The 19,106-nt window shown below is 44.1% G+C and overlaps 1 protein-coding gene across 1 annotated transcript in view; it reads left to right on the forward strand.

The window, feature by feature from the left end:
- Positions 1-15,001, forward strand: part of atp11a (ATPase phospholipid transporting 11A) — an 83,035-nt gene extending 68,034 nt beyond the window's left edge. The window contains 5 exon segments of the mRNA XM_048235659.1: positions 2,349-2,414; positions 2,714-2,817; positions 3,403-3,568; positions 9,593-9,711; positions 10,955-15,001. Of these exon segments, the coding sequence (XP_048091616.1) occupies positions 2,349-2,414; positions 2,714-2,817; positions 3,403-3,568; positions 9,593-9,711; positions 10,955-11,006 (507 nt within the window). The 3' untranslated portion in view covers positions 11,007-15,001.
- Positions 15,002-19,106: the final 4,105 nt, after the last annotated feature.

Raw genomic sequence — 19,106 nt, forward strand, 5'->3', positions numbered from 1 at the left:
TCTTTGCTTAAGAATGTGTGTGATTGGTAAGAGACACTGGCAGTGTGTTTGTGTGCGTGTGTGCGTGTGTGTGAATGTGTGTGAGTGTGTGTGAGTGTGTGTGTTTGTGTGTGTTTGTGTGTGTGTTTGTGTGTGTTTGTGTGTGTGTGTGAGTGTGTGTGTTTTTATGTGTGTGTGTGTGCGTGTCTGTGTGTGTGTATGTGAGTGTGAGTGTGAGTGTGTTTATGTGAGCGTGAGCGTGAGTGTGTGTGTGTGTGTGTGTGTGTGTGAGTGTGTGTGTGTGAGTGTGTGTGTGTGTGTGTGTGTGAGTGTGTGTGAGTGTGTGTGTGTGGCTAATTCAGGCTGACACATGTTTCCACGAGCAGGGAGCTCCATTCATATGGTGGGACGCTACAGCATGTTTGGGTTGCGGACATCTTCTGAGCCCTTGGTTTTGATTTACATCATATTGATTACGCCTTCTTTGATTGGCTCTTGTGCCTGGTTTGGTTTTGAGTTCTCTGTAACATCCTAATTTATTTTCTTATATTTTTACCCCCCTTCCATTTTTTTCTTTTTCTTTTTTTTTGTTCTGTTCCTCTCTTCTTTTTCTTCCTCTTCTTCCTCCTCTCTTTCTTCCTCTCCTCTTACCTTTCTTTTGCTTTTTCTTTTTGCTTCTCTTCCTTTTCCTCAGCTAATGACCACCAACACACAGATGGTAAGCCTGTCCCTATCTGTCTGTCACCCTGTTTTTGAGCTTTTAGTTCTTTACAGTCCCGCCCTCCTCCTCCTCCTCCTCTTCCTCCTCCTCCTCCTCCTCCATACTCTCATTGCGTAACCACCCGTCATCTCATGTAGGTACCCAGCAGTAACACTTCTCCTCCTCTAAACTCATACATACACACACACACACACACACACACACACACACACACACACACACACACACACACACACATTCACACACAGACATTCACACACACACACACACATGCAATCTCACACACACACACACACACACACACACACACACACACACACACACATACATACATACACTCCATATGCCGTCTGTTCTCGGTGTTAAAGAACCGTAGGTAGAACAGTAGAACATGTGCCTCCATGTCTCCCTACACTCCCCACGGTAACTCTGTGTAGCACACCTAATCTAGGACTCCATGTTGTTTGTGTGTGTGTGTGTGTTTCTCGTACGGCGGTTGTGGCTAAAGCCTCACCTGGAGGCTCAGTTCCATGACCCGTATAACCAGTCTAGTCATCTTTAGGTGTCATGTCCACCACGGGATGCCACGTCCTGTCCAACTGCAAGGGCAAATGACGATACAGTTCACTATTGTAACAGTATTAATACCTGTGCCAATTACAAAACATGCGTTTACTGAAATTGGTTGAACAAATACTAATGTCATGGTGTTAATATGACATTAAAGGTTTTTGTCTAAGGAAGAATGTTTGATAGACTAGTGTATATATTATGAAGTGTCATCTGCCCTTGCATACATTTATTAATACTTACAAAACACTGGGTAAGTATGTTAGTGTCATAAGTTTTGTCCATTATTTCCACCATGGTCACTTTCATCTCCACACCATGATAATGTGGATGAGTCACCTGTCGACGCGGCTCATTCCCATGTGTTGTTGTGGCCCTTGTGCTCCTCGTATATTGATCTTGAAGGAACCGCATGGCCTGTTTGGGCCGGCTTCACTTCACCCTACCCCCCACCCCCCACCCCCCGCTGAATACATGATGTTTGGATGATGACCACATGCTCCAGATTAGACACAGTGTTTTGCAGTCATTGTGTAGCCCGGTCACTGTGAATGGGGTTTTAGTATCGGGGCACAAAGGAAGCTTCTGGAACACGGGCCAGTCAGAATCAGGCAGCCACTGGCACACAACGGAGCCGCGACTCTGCAGGGACGCGGCTAAAAAACAACCCTGACCTTGAGGCGGGGCCAGGGTCACGGCCAATCCATTAGCTCATCTTCTAAACATAGCGGCGGCCTAGTGTTAGCGAAGGGTCCCTCTGATGGGAGATTAGCGCTTATTCTGAAATGTAGGGGGAAAGAGGAATTACAAATGTGGTTTGACACAGAACTTGGCACATTTAAGAGGTGCTGCCAAAATGACGCAGTCCACAGTCGTGTGGTACCTCCTGATGAAGGACCCCCCAGTAGGTCAGTTTAGCCCACACAAACTGCAGTTGTGCTTTATGAGCTTTACAAATGTAAACGCAGATTGGAAACACTGCTACCAGGTGTGCGGGTGTGTGTGTGTGTGGTGTGGAGAGTGTGTGGTGCCTGTGTACCCCGTCTTACGAGTGCTGATGTCCGGCTTCTGTCCACAGATGTTTGGGAACTGGACGTTCGGGACGCTGGTGTTCACTGTGCTGGTATTTACCGTGACACTCAAGGTAACTGGTAACCCCACACACACACACACACACACACCCTACCCCCATATCTCTCTGTCTTACTCAGTGAGAGTTATTGGTTTGACAACTCTTGATTGCATTGTCATAGTAAAACAGTATTTGAACATGGTTTAGAACCATGTTATCTTGATTTTAAACACTCTATCTTGCTGTTTGTCCCTCTCCTTCTGTTGCTGTTTGTCCCTCTCCTTCTGTTGCTGTTTGTCCCTCTCCTTCTGTTGCTGTGTGTCCCTCTCCTTCTGTTGCTGTTCGTCTCTGCCCCGTTGCTCTTTCTACAGCTGGCTCTGGACACACATTACTGGACCTGGATAAACCACTTCGTCATCTGGGGATCGCTGCTCTTCTACGTCATCTTCTCGTTGTTGTGGGGAGGAATCATCTGGTGAGTCTGGTGCTCTCTCTCTCTCGCTCTCTCTCGCTCTCTCTCTCTGTCTCTCTCTCTCTCCTCTCTTTCTCTCTCTCTGTCTCTCTGTCTCTGATTGAGTTCATATGGTGGTAGGATAATTATCTTCCCTTCAGTCTTACCACACCACCATTCAGCGTCCTTGCAGATGACCCAGACACGGGAGATTGCTTCTGCATAATACAAATCATGCTTTAGGATTACAGTCAGGATATCATTCAGAATGGGACAGAGAAGAAAGGAGATGAGAAGAAATGTCAACAATTCATTAACCCGTTGCATCAGTACAGAACTGTAAATAAATGTGCACATCACTGTTATTGATTAAGTGTGTGTATGTGTGTGTGTGTGTGTGTGCGCGTGCGCGCGCGCGCTTGCGTACATGTTTGTGTGTGTGTGTATGTGCCTGTGTGTGTATGTGTGTGTGTGTGTGTGTGTGTGTATGTGCCTATTTGCCTATGTGTGTGTGTGTGTGTGTGTGTGTGTGTGTGTGTGTGTGTGTGTGTGTGTGTGTGTGTGTGTGTGTATGTGCCTGTGTGTGTGTGTGTGTGTGTGTTTTTGCAGGCCCTTCCTGAACTACCAGAGGATGTACTACGTGTTCATGCAGATGCTGTCCAGCGGCCCCGCCTGGCTCAGCATCATCCTCCTCATCATGGTCAGCCTGCTGCCGGACGTGGTCAAGAAGGTGCTCTGCCGCGCCCTGTGGCCCACCACCACCGAGCGCATTCAGGTGAGCGCCAGCGCCCCCCACCCTAGCAGGAGGATCGACCCAGCCCGCGTGTGGGTCTGGGTTAACCCATATGGGTCTCATTTCCTAGGATCTGTTTAGCATTTGAAAAGATAATAAGACAGTAAAGACAATATAACAGCTTTGACAGGTTGCTAATAATAGCCAGGCCATGGGATAGGCTGATTAGTCTGCAGGGTTTCTAGTGATCTTCTGTTGTGTTGTGAGTATCTAAAGAGCAGAGAGGTAAGCATGTGGACACACTGGGCCTGTACGAAATGGGAAAAAATGCTGCCTTTTAAGATATCTCACAGGGGAGCGAGGCATCGTGGCATGTCCGAATCAAAAATCCTGCCTTTTAAGATACCCTCGTTTTGCCAAATTTTGAAGGCAGCATAGATTTATCCTTCATGCTGTCTTCAACGTCCAAAATTCTATTATGTTGTGAGCAATCGAACGTTACGTTATTCTTCTTTCTGGTATCCTGACAACAGCGTTCTGTGTTGCTATCTTGCTGTCCGAAACAAAGTTCGTAGCCGGTACCTTGATGTCTGCTACAGCAACTGACCCAGTAGAGAGCTGAAAACAGCGAGGCAGCAGACCGCTGCCTTCCATTTCATACAGACCCATTGTGACGAAGCAGTGTGGTAACTGTTCTAGAGGGCAGTGTAGTAACTGTTCTAGAGGGCAGTGTAGTAACTGTTCTAGAGGGCCGTGTAGCAGTGTAGTAACTGTTCTAGAGGGCAGTGTAGTAACTGTTCTAGAGGGCCGTGTGGTAACTGTTCTAGAGGGCAGTGTGGTAACTGTTCTAGAGGGCCGTGTGGTAACTGTTCTAGAGGGCCGTGTGGTAACTGTTCTAGAGGGCCGTGTGGTAACTGTTCTAGAGGGCAGTGTAGTAACTGTTCTAGAGGGCCGTGTGGTAACTGTTCTAGAGGGCCGTGTAGCAGTGTAGTAACTGTTCTAGAGGGCAGTGTAGTAACTGTTTTCTAGGGGGCGTGTGGTAACTGTTCTAGAGGGGCAGTGTAGTAACTGTTCTAGAGGGCCGTGTGGTAACTGTTCTAGAGGGCCGTGTAGCAGTGTAGTAACTGTTCTAGAGGGCAGTGTAGTAACTGTTCTAGAGGGCAGTGTAGTAACTGTTCTAGAGGGCAGTGTAGTAACTGTTCTAGAGGGCAGTGTGGTAACTGTTCTAGAGGGCCGTGTGGTAACTGTTCTAGAGGGCAGTGTAGTAACTGTTCTAGAGGGCCGTGTGGTAACTGTTCTAGAGGGCCGTGTGGTAACTGTTCTAGAGGGCAGTGTGGTAACTGTTCTAGAGGGCAGTGTAGTAACTGTTCTAGAGGGCAGTGTAGTAACTGTTCTAGAGGGCAGTGTAGTAACTGTTCTAGAGGGCCGTGTAGTAACTGTTCTAGAGGGCAGTGTAGTAACTGTTCTAGAGGGCAGTGTAGTAACTGTTCTAGAGGGCAGTGTAGCAGTGTAGTAACTGTTCTAGAGGGCAGTGTGGTAACTGTTCTAGAGGGCAGTGTGGTAACTCTTCTAGAGGGGCAGTGTGGTAACTCTTCCTAGGGGCAGTGTAGTACTGTTCTAGGGGGCAGTGTAGTACTGTTCTGGGGCAGTGTGGTAACTGTTCTAGAGGGCAGTGTAGCAGTGTAGTAACTGTTCTAGAGGGCAGTGTGGTAACTGTTCTAGAGGGCAGTGTGGTAACTCTTCTAGAGGGCAGTGTAGTAACTGTTCTAGAGGGCAGTGTGGTAACTGTTCTAGAGGGCAGTGTAGCAGTGTAGTAACTGTTCTAGAGGGCAGTGTGGTAACTGTTCTAGAGGGCAGTGTAGTAACTGTTCTAGAGGGCAGTGTAGTAACTGTTCTAGAGGGCAGTGTAGTAACTGTTCTAGAGGGCAGTGTGGTAACTGTTCTAGAGGGCAGTGTAGTAACTGTTCTAGAGGGCAGTGTGGTAACTCTTCTAGAGGGCAGTGTAGTAACTGTTCTAGAGGGCAGTGTGGTAACTCTTCTAGAGGGCAGTGTAGTAACTGTTCTAGAGGGCAGTGTAGTAACTGTTCTAGAGGGCAGTGTGGTAACTGTTCTAGAGGGCAGTGTAGTAACTCTTCTAGAGGGCAGTGTGGTAACTGTTCTAGAGGGCAGTGTGGTAACTGTTCTAGAGGGCAGCCAGTGGATGCTAGGTAGGCCATAGTGTACATGTTCAGCTGTAACAGCAGCAATGGCCTGTTTTTATATAGACAGCCACTTACGGTGTTTTTTGCGGCATGTGCACTTAGCTTTTCGCTCGTCATGGATATGTCCCCAGTGTCCTAGAAGTAAGTGCCATGCCGTGGTGTGTGTGTGTGTGTGTGTGTGGAGATGACTCTGTTCTTTTCCATGCTTCTGTCTCTGCCTGGGCTGTTGTGAGCCGTTACCTCTCTCTAATGAGGCCCATATGGCGTGTGTGTGTGTGTGTGTGTGTGTGTGTGTGTGTGTGATGACTATGGCACTCACTCCTGCAGGTTGCTTGTGAGTATGAGCCTGTGAAGCTCTCCCACTTGTTTGTTTTTCGGATGAGATATGCCCCTGAGGAGAAGCTCCATTTGTTTATCCTTCCTGATAAATGAATCCCCATTTTTTTTCCCCTCCTGTCTTCCTGTTGTCGAGCTTCACCCATTTCTCCTTGAAGGATTTACGGATCTGTTTCCCCAGGTCTCACACAGACAGCACAGAGCTGCTGTGAAATATGTAGAGAGGAAAACCTTTGAAATAGTTTTAAGAAGCCTACATTTTGCATGTCCTTTGCATTGATGTTTGATGGAAGTTTAATGCAAATTGTGCTTAAGTCCTCAAATTACTTGTAAATTAATTACTCAAATCATGTCCTAGAAATGTCTGACACTTGCTCTTATTTGAATGATGTAATATTCTACTCCACTTAGCTAACAGTGGTTTTGAGATGACTAACAGTTTAATCAATTAATTATTAATTAAGCATTTTAATTAACGGCTCCAGTGTTCCCCTCAACTGTCCTCTCCTCTTCATCCCCTTCTTCCTCTCTTCTCCTCTTCTCTCCTCCTCTCTCTGTGCTTCCGATGCCCGATAACTCCCCTCGCCCTCTGCTCGCGTGTGTGTGTAACCTTTGACCTGTGACCTGGCTGTGCTCCGTGTCTCTGCGGGGGGCAGACCAAGCGCGCGTGCCTTACCGCGGAGCAGTCCACCATCTTTATGCTCTCGCAGACCTCCAGCAGCATCAGTTTCTGAGCTGGAGAGGAGGTGACCCCCTCGACCTCGACCCCGACACCGACACCGCTCCACCCCCTGCATGCTCCTGTGTCTGTGTGGGTCTCCACAGGGCTCATGGGAACGGACGTCAAGACACCATATTGAATAGAACCTAGAACACCATATTGATAGAATAGAACATAATAGAATAGAATAGAACACCATATTGAATAGAACATAGAACACCATATTGATAGAATAGAACTTAATAGAATAGAATAGAACACCATATTGAATAGAACATAGAACTCCATATTGATAGAATAGAGCACCATATTGAATAGAACATAGAACTCCATATTGATAGAATAGAGCACCATATTGAATAGAACATAGAACACCATATTGAATAGAACATGTTTGATCCTTTCGTGATTTTAATTTATCATCAATTCTATAATTTCTATAATTTATTATCAGCTAAATAAGAAATCCAACATCAGCCATTAAGGGACTCCATAGTTATCTAAATCCCTACACACAATGCCATGTGCACAGTACAAGCACAACTCAAAGGAGGTGAACTTGTAGCTAAAGTGAAGGTTAATGTCCCACAGCACTAAGCCATCAGTATGTCTTGACAGCGTGTTTCCCTGTGCCCTTGGTAGACTTGTGTGTTTGTCCATAGTTCTCAAACTGTGTTTTCCTGGGCCTAACAGGAGCTGTGGCATGTTCAGTGTTTGTGTATTACGGCGTGATGGTAGATGTCCGTGTGGCTGAGGTGCAGCTGAATGCGAACTCGGCATGTGTTGCACAATGTGTTGCTCAGCAAGGGGTCTGAGGCCCACTGCTTCTTCAGGTACACACACAGCGTCTGGCTGAGCTCGTAGGGGCTGTAGTAATGAGTTTGGTCAGACGCTGACAAAAGCTCTGGCCACATCCACAGATTTCTCCAGACAACTGTGTGATGCTTAAGTGTGTGTGTGCGTGTGTGTGCGTGTGTGTGCGTGTGTGTGTCTTGTGTGTGTGTGCTTGGCGTGTGTGCTGGCGTGTCTGGCGATGTGTGTGTGTGTGTGTGTGTGTGTGTGTGTGTGTGTGTGTGTGTGTGTGCGTGTGTGTGTGCGTGTGTGTGTGTATGTGTGTGTTCTCCCACAGAAGAGGAACCCTGATAGGTACTATGAAGGGGTTCTGAGGTTCAACCAGGACTCTCTGCTAGAGGGAGCGCAGTCCTCCTCCGAGGCCTAGCCGTTGGCATGGTAACGTTGCAGATGGGGTACAGCCTGGCCTGGTGTGGTGTGGTGTGGTGGGCAGTGTGGGGTGGGCAGTGAATGCAGGGGCTCGGGTGTGGCCGTGTTTTGGTGTGCAGTGGGTATCAGAATACAAGTATGTGATGTAATTGCTGTGCTTGACACAAACTTTTGAACTTTTTTTAATCAAGCAGGTGAGGGGTACTGTTCAATCAATTTGCTCTCCACTTTGTTATTCTGTGTTCTCTGTGTGTGTGTGTGTGTGTGTGTGTGTGTGTGTGTGTGTGTGTGTGTATGTGCATCTGTGTTTACTAATGTAATCGGGGGCAACAAAGATTAGTTTTGACCAGGAGCATTTAATCCACATATGATCGTGCTATTACATCTGAAGTCAGTAGAATTACCATAATTGTGGTGGGAGGACTTTGCAACAACAAATACTGCCATCTAGTGCTTGGAAGTTGTGATGCAAGACAAAACTAGATGAGGATCAACCAAATAAAGGATCTTTTTTAGAACTTTGCTTCTCAAGCAAGGTCACACATTATGAACTAAAGTAGTGTGTCAGTCAACATGCATCTGCACTGACATGCATGTCAGTAGGAGCCAACGTGACAAAGACCCCGTTTAGCAGACTGGTCTGTGTTGACCTTCCCTCAGTCAGCTGAGCGATACTCAGTTGTGATACTCTTAAGTGGGGAGTTTTCAACTCTGAAAAAGGCTGAAATTACTCCAAAATAGACAAAGTGAAATAAATGAATAAATTCTTAAACACTTCAGTCATAGTGCTAAGCAGATGAGTCTCCATTGTATAGAATGGTGAGATGATCACACACATTGTCATTTTATTGTTCATATGTGTCTCAGAAGAGCTCTTTATCCAAATTGGGTGTAGGTTTTCAGTGTGTGTGTGTATGGTTGTGTGTGTGTGTGTGTGTGTGTGTGTGTGTGTGAGAGAGAGAGAGAGAGAGAGAGAGAGAGAGAGAGAGAGCATGTAGCAGATGCCTTTCTATCAACTGTGCTTGCTAAATAAACATGGGTATCAGATTTGGGTACCAAATGGTGTTTAAAGACTTTCAGTACTTTTTCAGCATACAGTAACACTGTCAGATATCTGTGAAGTGGAACTTTACCTAAAGGACGTCTGTCCCTTTAGTTGACTGAGGCGCCAAACATACTGAAGCTGATGATACACAAAGTAACTTTTTGAGCCATGTTGCTGGGCAGTGTTCCTGAGTATTGTTGTTCTGGTACGCTTCCATTGATGTTGGGCAACATTATTATTATTTTTTTTTTTTTTCTTGGAGAACATCGATCATCAATAGAGGAGGATTATCACAACCAATCAGAACACAGCAAGCTGGTTTTGTGGTTGCTCAGCAACATTGCTGGAAAAGTATGACCATGTGTCATCCCCCTGAGAGTCTATTCACCATTTGAAGCCCTGTCTGGCTGGTATGGGGTGCATTTGCTGCTTTTGTGCCTGTGCTGGGGTCGCCGTGTCTTGGTGTGTGTGTGTGTGTGTGTATATGTGTGTGTGTGAGATGATGGGTTTGTCTGACACGTGGCTTTTCTCTTCCTTTGCAGAACGCTGACAAGTTGTACCACGGCCACCTAGCGGAGTTCACACCCCTGTCGTCCCTGCACGCGCCCCCTCGGGGCCCGAAGCGCTCGGACAGACATGGACAGAACCCCCTCCCTCACAGGTCTGAGTCCCCCACCCCCAAAAAGAAACTGCTGTACACTCACTGGGGGGGGGGGCCCGACTACTGCACCTTCAGCTCCTTCCTGCGCTTCGGGGACAGTCCCCGCCTCTCGGGGTCCACGTACGCCTACAGCGTCCCCGGCCCCGAGACCTCTGTCTGACCCCCACCCCCCCTACACACATGCACGCACACACACTCACCACCACTCACACACACACACTCACCCTTGTTCCACTTAGCCTGTGCTCCTGTCTTCATTATCAACAACCTTGAGCATCTCCCACCCACCACACACACACACACAAACACACACACACAAACACACAGCCACAGACTGCAGGACGTTTATGCCTTTCGCATAGAAAACACACACACACAGTATCACATGGGAACTGTATCATTAAGGGGACCACTCACTCAGTGCTGGTGTTGTCCAGCTGGGTGGCTGGCCAGGGAGTCTCAGGACTTGTCTTTTCGAGGCCTTAGTTGGAATGAAGCAACAGAGAAAAAAAAGTGACCAGGGACCACCTCCTCCTTACACTCACACACACACACACACACACACACACACAGTGTGTCAGACATGCCGAATGCCCCTCTCCATAAACGCGCTCGTGATCTCTTAGCAGCTGGGCGCAGGGGAATTGGGCCTGTCACATGTTCTGCTGTCACAAGAGAGACTCTTCCCAGCCATTCAAGCGAATGTGTGTGTTTTGTGTGGCTGTCTCTGTGTGTGTGTGTGTCTGTGTCTTGTGTGTGTGTGTGTGTGTTTCGGTCAGTGCTACCCATTCCCTCGTCTCTGTTGTTGTATGTCTGTTCGTGTGACATTACTTGAAGCAAACATCGGCTCTGTCTTATGTAATCTTTGCTCAATCGGCTGCCTGCCTCAGAGAGACCTTATCTGACTTGATTTCCGATGAAAGTGATGTGACTATCATGTGCGGTGAAGGCAGGTCCATTGTATTGCATGTGCCTGAACTGACTGAGCTTTTCTGTCTTCTGTTTCTCTCCCTCCCTCCCTCCCCCTTCGTCTTCCTTTGCATTTTCTTTTTTTCTCTCTCTCCTCTCTCTCTCTCTCTCTCCTCTCTCTCTCTTTCTTTCTCTCTCTCTCTCTCTCTCTTTCTTTCTCTCTCTCCTCTCTCCTCTCTCTCCTCTCTCTCTCTTTCTTTCTCTCTCTCTTTCTTTCTCTCTCTCTCCTCTCTCTCTCTCTCTCCTCTCTCCTCTCTCTCCTGCTTCTTTATAGAACAAACTGGTGTTGCCTTTGCGCAAACCTGTTGTCGAGGAACACGCCATAAGACTAGAATGTCTTATGCATTTTCATTGTAAGTTGCTATAGGCCCAGGCAGTGCCAGTGCTCTTCTGTAGATCAGTAGTAGAGCATTGGATCTAGTAGATCTGTATTTGTGTGAGAGCGTCCCGAAGCCATGCTTCCCTTGGTAAATGCTGTAATATTGTTGTCAAGGCAACACCGACTACACACTCGGAACTTGTTTCCAAATAAGGAAAAGGCTGATTTTAGTGTTGCAACACATTAGTTTCGCTTCATGGAACCAATGGTCTCTGTTGCCTTCACAGCTAGTTACAGTATGTGTTGGAAGTATTCAGCTAGCCTGTTGTCTCTAATCTACAAAGAGCAAAATTTCTGCAATGTGATCCCCTTTGGCTACACTAGAGGGCGCTGTTCCAACAGTACCATGTGGTGTGTTGCTCTGCTGCAACAGAAACACTGAATGTTCCTATTTGTCCCTTCAGCGCCCTCTTGTGTACGCTATTGGTACTACAGCAGACTTCAGCTTGCTAGATCTGTGTCCAGTGTTGGTGTGTACCTGTAGATGTGTGTGTGTGTGTGTGTGTGTCCTATGTCCTCGCCATGTGCAGTGTAGCCCCATCAGTCTAGCTCCATCAGGCCATTATCTGGCTGTATAGGTGAGAGCTTGTGTTATGCCTTAATGTAACATTAACGTTCTCCCCTAATCTTACTCACTCAACAGAACCAAAGGTTTTAAAAAAGGAGAAAAAAAAAACAAGCATACTACTCGTACATGTTTCTTTGCCTTACATATAGACATTAAGAATGGAATCAGAAGGGTCTGCTCTGTGTTCCGCCATTATATGACTCAAGCCATTCTGCCTTAACGGACACACGTGTGGTTGGACTAGATCACGTGACCCATAGCTGTCACCACATCCAGAAGGGCTCCGCTTACAAAACAGCCAACTGGGTGTCATATGCAGATGTAAATGTCACGTTCACGGTCCAATCTGATGTGTTTATCCATCTTTATCCAACGTCTGCTGTCCATGACAAGCTGCATAAGAGAATCAACCTTTTTTATTATTCTACTCTTTTCTGTTGTTATCTGCATATTATCACAAGCACAAGCAGTAGTGTAGGTGACCTCTAACTGACCCGGATGACCTCTAATTTAATTGGCTGACGTCTGAGGGAGGCCGCTGGCGCTGGGTGACAACTCACTGGGTCATGGGGTCCATCAGAACCTTAGTGGTCCAGATCAGTCCCTAGTGTGAGTGTCGTGTCCACTTCCCCCGTCAAACAAATCTGCAGTGCATTCAGCTGGCTTTAGGCAGTATCGATAGTAACTCTGCTTTAGGTTATCGATAGTAACTCTGCTGCAGGCAGTATTGATAGTAACTCTGCTTTAGGTTATCGATAGTAACTCTGCTGCAGGCAGTATCGATAGTAACTCTGCTGCAGGCAGTATCAATAGTAAGTGAGAGTGAGCTTTTCACATTTTGTGTGAACAACCTCACTCACTCATGCACTGTTGAAAATGTGTTGACATGTCTCCGTACTCTGTCCATACGCATCCATCATCATCATCATTTGTTGTTATTTTTTTGTTTTTGTTTGTTTGTCTCTCCTCCTCTTGTCCCTTGCGTTCTGTTGTGCAGTCGTGCGCTTCCTCTTGGATCTTCTCCTCCTGTTCTGTTTCTGTACCTCCTCACCACTATTTGTTCTTCATTCACCCTCTCACTCTCTTTCACTCACTCACCCACCCCCTCACCCTCTCATTCACTCACTCACTCACTCATTCAGCTCACACCCCCACTGGTCACTTACTTGAGTCATGATAAACAATGGCAGGGTAAGAACGAGATGGACATGATATTTAGGTGGCAGTGTGTTATTGTTTTATTATTGTGCTATGATTATGATATTTAGATGGCGATTATTTTTGTTATTGTGTATTTACTCTTGTCTGTAAAGATTTTTAGCTGCTTGACAGTAGGTGCCTTGAGGTCCTCTTTGAGCTGTTACTCAGCACATAAACACACATACACACTCACTCATACATCACGCTGATCACCATCTTAGACACACCTAGCCACACTAGCACCCATCGTGTTATAAGGAATGTCTGATATTGTGTGGCTGTGGTATGCAGTGTATCAGCTGTAGTCATTAAGATGAGCTTTTGCAAGTAACATAATGTGGGGTCACAGACTGTAAATCATTGTTTATAGTTGCAGGGCAAATGCATTGTAAGAGAACCACAATCAAAGTCATTACTCTGGAACTTTTTTTTGTCTTTAATTATTGCTTTGGAATATGTCGCTGTGATGAGGTTTACAAATATCGAACAAACGAATGAATGAAACCTTGCCAGGAAGAAAACTCTGCAGTCCAAAGCTGTCGAACTGTTCTCGGGTGAATGTGGACATCGTTAGTCACTTTGGGGATCATTTTTCAAGCGCATTTAATGTTTACTGTGAGCTCTTCAGCTCTGTGGGTTGAAACACTGTGGTCATCCAGCTTTATCATGAGATACGCCGCTCTGTGTGAGTCTGTTTCTATTTAACACTGTGGCACACACACACACACACATGTTGTGGCATGCCTCCCCAAACAGAACCTGAACATGAACAACGCCCCATCAGACATGTTACAAGAAGGTACCTGTAATGGCCGCAACTTAAAAACTTGAAACAAAAACAAGAACATTCTCAAATATATTACTTAACTGTAAGATAAAAGTAAAGGCATTTGTTCGAAATGTAATTACAGATATATCACAACTCCGAGGTTACATTTCTTTGATTTGCCACAGATGTCTTGCTACTAGTCATTGTTTTCTTGAGCTAGAGCATGTTGTTTTTTTTATTATTTTATTTTACTCCGTTTTGATTTATGAAATGTATCTGTAAAAAAAAAAAACGGTTAATAGCATGAGAGGTAATTTTAAAGAAATTGAGGCTGTACAAATTTTAGATGATCTAACCTGTGGTGTTGCTGAGAATGACCATCAGGATTTCTGAATGTATCAAAACACAACCCCCTGTCCTCTTTTACACAGTAAAACAGGATAGTGCATTTGCTCCTGACAGTGGAACTGACTTGGACAGAACTCTGCAACAGTAGTGGAGTGTTGGAATAAACATTCTCCTCACGTGTTCTGATAGTGAGTGCAAAAAAGCCCTGTGTTGCTACTGAAGGCCTCTGTGGCGATACCCTGAGAGCTGCTCACTACTGCAGGGCTTTCGAGGACGTCCTCTCCCGACGTCTAGTGTCCCATCTACTCAACCGAATGATCTGAAATGAAATATTTTCTATAACTTCAGAGAATCAACTTTTGCTACTTTTGTATTCACATTTGAAAAGGAAAAAAAGATAATATTACCGACTTTATTTATTTTAGGGTATTAATTTTCAGTTTTGTAACCAAAATTAGTTACAAGGGGGACAAAAACCTATATCTGTGTGTATAACTTTGGCAGAGCATAAACTGATAAATAATAGCTTTAACGTTCTGCTGTCTCTGGGTCTGTGTGTTTGTTTGTTTTGGTTTTTCAGTTCTGTTTTACGTCATGTTGACATGCACTGTTTGTAAAGGGGGATAAACTAATAGATTACTCGATCTGGAAACAGAGGACACTTTGGAAGACTCCTAAAAAAGTGTGACCAAATACTAGACTACTATAAATGTCTGTTGTCTGTACAGCTTCCTGGACTCGTAGTAGAGCCTCATCTAAGCCAGCCTTGACATTTGAGTAGAATGTGCATCACTTTCTCCTATACATTGGCACAACGCGTCATGATAATGCTCTTAACTTAAATCTGATTAAATGTATGTATACTACTGTACACTCTGCATTGCATATGTAGTTATAAATATATATACATAAATATATATTAATGTACAGTTTGGGGGTCTTTTGTATACAGTTTTTAACAGATTGATATCTGTAGATATATGTGAATTTTTGCCAGCTTTTGTGTAGCTATTAATGGCAAACGACTGTACATTGCTTGTAATAAACAAAGTTAAAATAACTGCAGAGTTAATGTGTTATTTTCATTAGTAGTAGCTCATGCTGTTAATGGATGTTCTTGAATTTGTACAAAAATTCAGAATAACAAAATATTACACAGGATAAAGTGAACTGCTTCATACTGTCAGTACCCCTTATGACCAGAAGATGGTGATGTGTTTCCTTTTACAGGGGCATATAGGAAATTACTAACTAAGATATATTGCAACTAATCTATTTTCGTTTTGTATATCAAACAAACTATTCATTATATAAATATTGTCATGTATAAATGATTATATAAATATGCTATGCCTGTTTTATAAAATGCATCTCAAGCACAAGTACAAAAATAGCAGCCACCTTAAAGTAGTCTGAATAGCGAGCCAATGCAGGAGTTTAGTTTCACTGTCTCAATATCTCAGCCAAGATTACAGAAAGTGGAGATCTGGCAACAGAGGACGGGATTTGGCTACTGGAGGCTAAGAATGTGTGTGTGTGTGTGTCTACTGCTGGAGGCTAAGAATGTGTGTGTGTGACGGAGAGAGAGAGGGACGGGGAAGGTGGCTGCCAACTTCCATCTTAGTGTTTTCCTTCCCCTCGCTCTGCTGACAAGCCAGAACACAATGCAGAGACAGGCCAGATGAAAGAGGCCTGTTACCCTGAACATGAACACTTCAACACCAACATGAGTTACCCTGAACATGAATACTTCAACACCAACATGAGTTACCCTGAACATGAACATTTCACCACCATCATGAGTTACCCTGAACATGAATACTTCAACACCAACATGAGTTACCCTGAACATGAACACTTCAACAAGAGTTACCCTGAACATGAACACTTCAACACCAACATGAGTTACCCTGAACATGAACACTTCAACACCATCATGAGTTACCCTGAACATGAACATTTCACCACCATCATGAGTTACCCTGAACATGAACACTTCAACACCAACATGAGTTACCCTGAACATGAACACTTCAACATGAGTTACCCTGAACATGAACTCTTCAACATGAGTTACCCTGAACATGAACTCTTCAACATGAGTTACCCTGAACATGAACACTTCAACACCAACATGAGTTACCCTGAACATGAACACTTCAACATGAGTTACCCTGAACATGAACTCTTCAACATGAGTTACCCTGAACATGAACACTTCAACACCAACATGAGTTACCCCTGAACATGAACTCTTCAACATGAGTTACCCTGAACATGAACACTTCAATAACAACATGAGTTACCCTGAACATGAACACTTCAATACCAACATGAGTTACCCCTGAACATGAAGTCAAGTCAAATCAGGTTTTATTGATATAGCCCATTTCATACACAGAACGGTAGCCCAATGTGCTTCACATAATCATAATAATCACATATTAAATACAATAGTTAAAATGTCATGTTGATCGATTAAAATAGTTAAAATAATTTGAATAAAATAAAAGCATGGGACTTCACAGGGAACATAGTATACAGAAATGAAAAAAGCAAAATAAATAATTACAAGACAAATAAATGAAAACAAAACACAGCACAAATAAAAACATGAAAGCTAACAGACCACAGGTGCAAGGGTGGGTAGAAAAGTTTGGATTTTAGTCTGGATTTAAAAATGGAAATGGTGGGAGAGGTCTTGATGTCTATAGGAAGACGGTTCCAAAGATGGACCGCATAGCAGCTAAAGGCTGCCTCTTCCTGCTTGGTGCGGGCGCTAGGTCGTACCAGTTTCCGCTGATCTGAGTGATCTTGAGGGGCTATATGTTTCAAACATCTCTAGAGAGGTCTTTGGCCATTTAGTGGTTTAAAATCAAGTAAAAGGACTTTAAAATCAATTCTGTAGGTCACTGGTAGCCATTGGTGTGATATGATCTCTTCTTTTGGTTCTGGTCAATAGCCTTGCTGCTGCATTTTTGATAATTTGAAGAGGTTTTATTGTTTTTTTAGGGAGACCAGTGAAAAGACCAGTAATCCACCCTGCTGGTGATGAAAGCATGAATAAGCTTTTCTAGGTCTACTGGTGATATGACGTTTTTAAGGTTCGCAATGTTTTTTAAGTGATAAAATGTCGATTTTGTGACTGCCTTCATGTGGCTATTGAAGCTTAGGTCGCTGTCAATAATGACCCCAAGATTCTTCACGGTTTCCATTAACTCAAAACCTTTAATTCCCAATAGTGTGGCAGTCTTTAGTCTCTGATCCTTTTCCCCAAAGATAATTACTTCAGTTTACTTCAGTTTGTGTTTCGTTTGAGAAGGTTTTTAGACATGCAGTCTTGAACTTGATTGAGGCAATGGTAAAGGGATTCAAGGGGAGCAAACTTAGACAGAGATATAACTGTGTGTCGTCTGCATAACTATGGTAACTGATGGAATGGTTCTTTATGATTTGGCCAAGTGGGAGCATGTACAGATTAAACAAAAGAGGGCCAAGGATTGAACCCTGAGGGACACCACGTGTTAGGGGCATAGGAGCTGAGGCATGATGACCAATAGACACATAAAAACTCCTGTGCTCTAAATAGGACCTTAGCCAGCAGATGACCGAGCCAGAGAGACCCACACAGGATTCAAGTCAATCTAATAGTATGCTGTGGTCAACAGTGTCGAATGCCGCACTGAGGTCCAACAGCATAAGAAGTGTTTTTTCCAGCATCATTATTTAGCCGAATGTCGTTGACTACCTTTACCAGGGCTGTTTCAGTGCTATGGTATTCTCTAAAGCTGACTGGTTGACAAGACAAGAAGTTGAAGTCAGGAAGGCAGACGTTATTAATAATAATTTTTTCAATTGTTTTGCAGACGAAAGGTAGATTTGATATGGGTCTGTAGTTGTTGAGGATAGACCCATCCAGATTGTTCTTTTTAAGTAAAGGCTTTACAACGGCCATTTTAAGGGACTTTGGAAATGTGCCAGTCAGTAGAAAAGTATTAATTATTAGAAGCACATCAGTTGCTATCAGATGAAGCACAGATTTGAAAAAGCTAGTGGGCAAAATGTCCAGCTCAGATGTAGAGGAACTTAGACTTTGTACAGTCTTTTCAAGAGCGTCATAAACACTTCAATACCAACATGAGTTATTCCTAAAAATGAACACTTCACCACAAACAAACAGCCCTCACAACAACATGGTACCTGTGTTAACAAAGAACCCAACTGTATGTGTGTGCATCCAAGACACAGGTATATTTCCGACTGCTTTTAAAACCGCTGTCGTGAAACCTTTACTTAAAAAGTCCAATTTTGACCATACTATCCTGAGTAACTACAGGCCTATATCAAATTCCCTCAGCAAAGTACTTGAAAAAGTCTGTAATCAGCTAAATATCTTCCTCAACAAACACAGTATTCTCGAAAACTTCCAATCAGGTTTTAGATCAAATCACTGCACAGAAACGGCCCTAGTAAAAATAGTCAATGAACTCAGGCTTGCTACTGACTTAAACAGTCTCAGTCCTTATTCGTCTAGATTTGAATGCGGCATTCAACACCATTGATCACAACATTCTAATTCAGTGGCTTGTGAAGTGGGTTGGTCTTTCTGATCATATTCTAAACTGGTTTCAAACCTACAATACCCTTCAGAATTATTGGCACCTCTGCTAAAGATGACGAAAAACTGGTATAAAAAATAATCTGTTGGTGATTTATTGTAATCTCACAATGAAAAAAAAAAAAATAGGAAAAATCTAACCTTGAAGGGAAGCACATTTATTTTGAGTAAAAGGAACACTTGACGGTCTCTCAGTTGCCTGCCCTGCTCTCTGCTACACTAACACACTGTCGGTAGAACACTGTAAGGACAGATGACTATCTTGCTTCAAATACTCGTTTTTGAAAGGAACTCTGAAGTTCCTGAGGGGACATAGTTCCCAATTTTCTTCAGCTCCTTCTTGAAACCGCCTGAGGTTAAAGGTTTAAGGTTGTGATGACCCGCCAATGGTTTGTTGTTGTTGTGGTGAAGAAAAATACGAGTTAGAGGAATCCTCCACGGTCAGTGTCCTCCAACTCATGAGCAGACAAAATGACTGAAACTGGATGATGTCCATTACACTCAGCCATAGAAATAAGAAGAATGAGCTGTGGATGAATCCACT

This window comes from Alosa alosa, chromosome 23, assembly GCF_017589495.1.
Source record: "Alosa alosa isolate M-15738 ecotype Scorff River chromosome 23, AALO_Geno_1.1, whole genome shotgun sequence".
Classification (NCBI taxonomy): Eukaryota; Metazoa; Chordata; class Actinopteri; order Clupeiformes; family Clupeidae; genus Alosa; species Alosa alosa.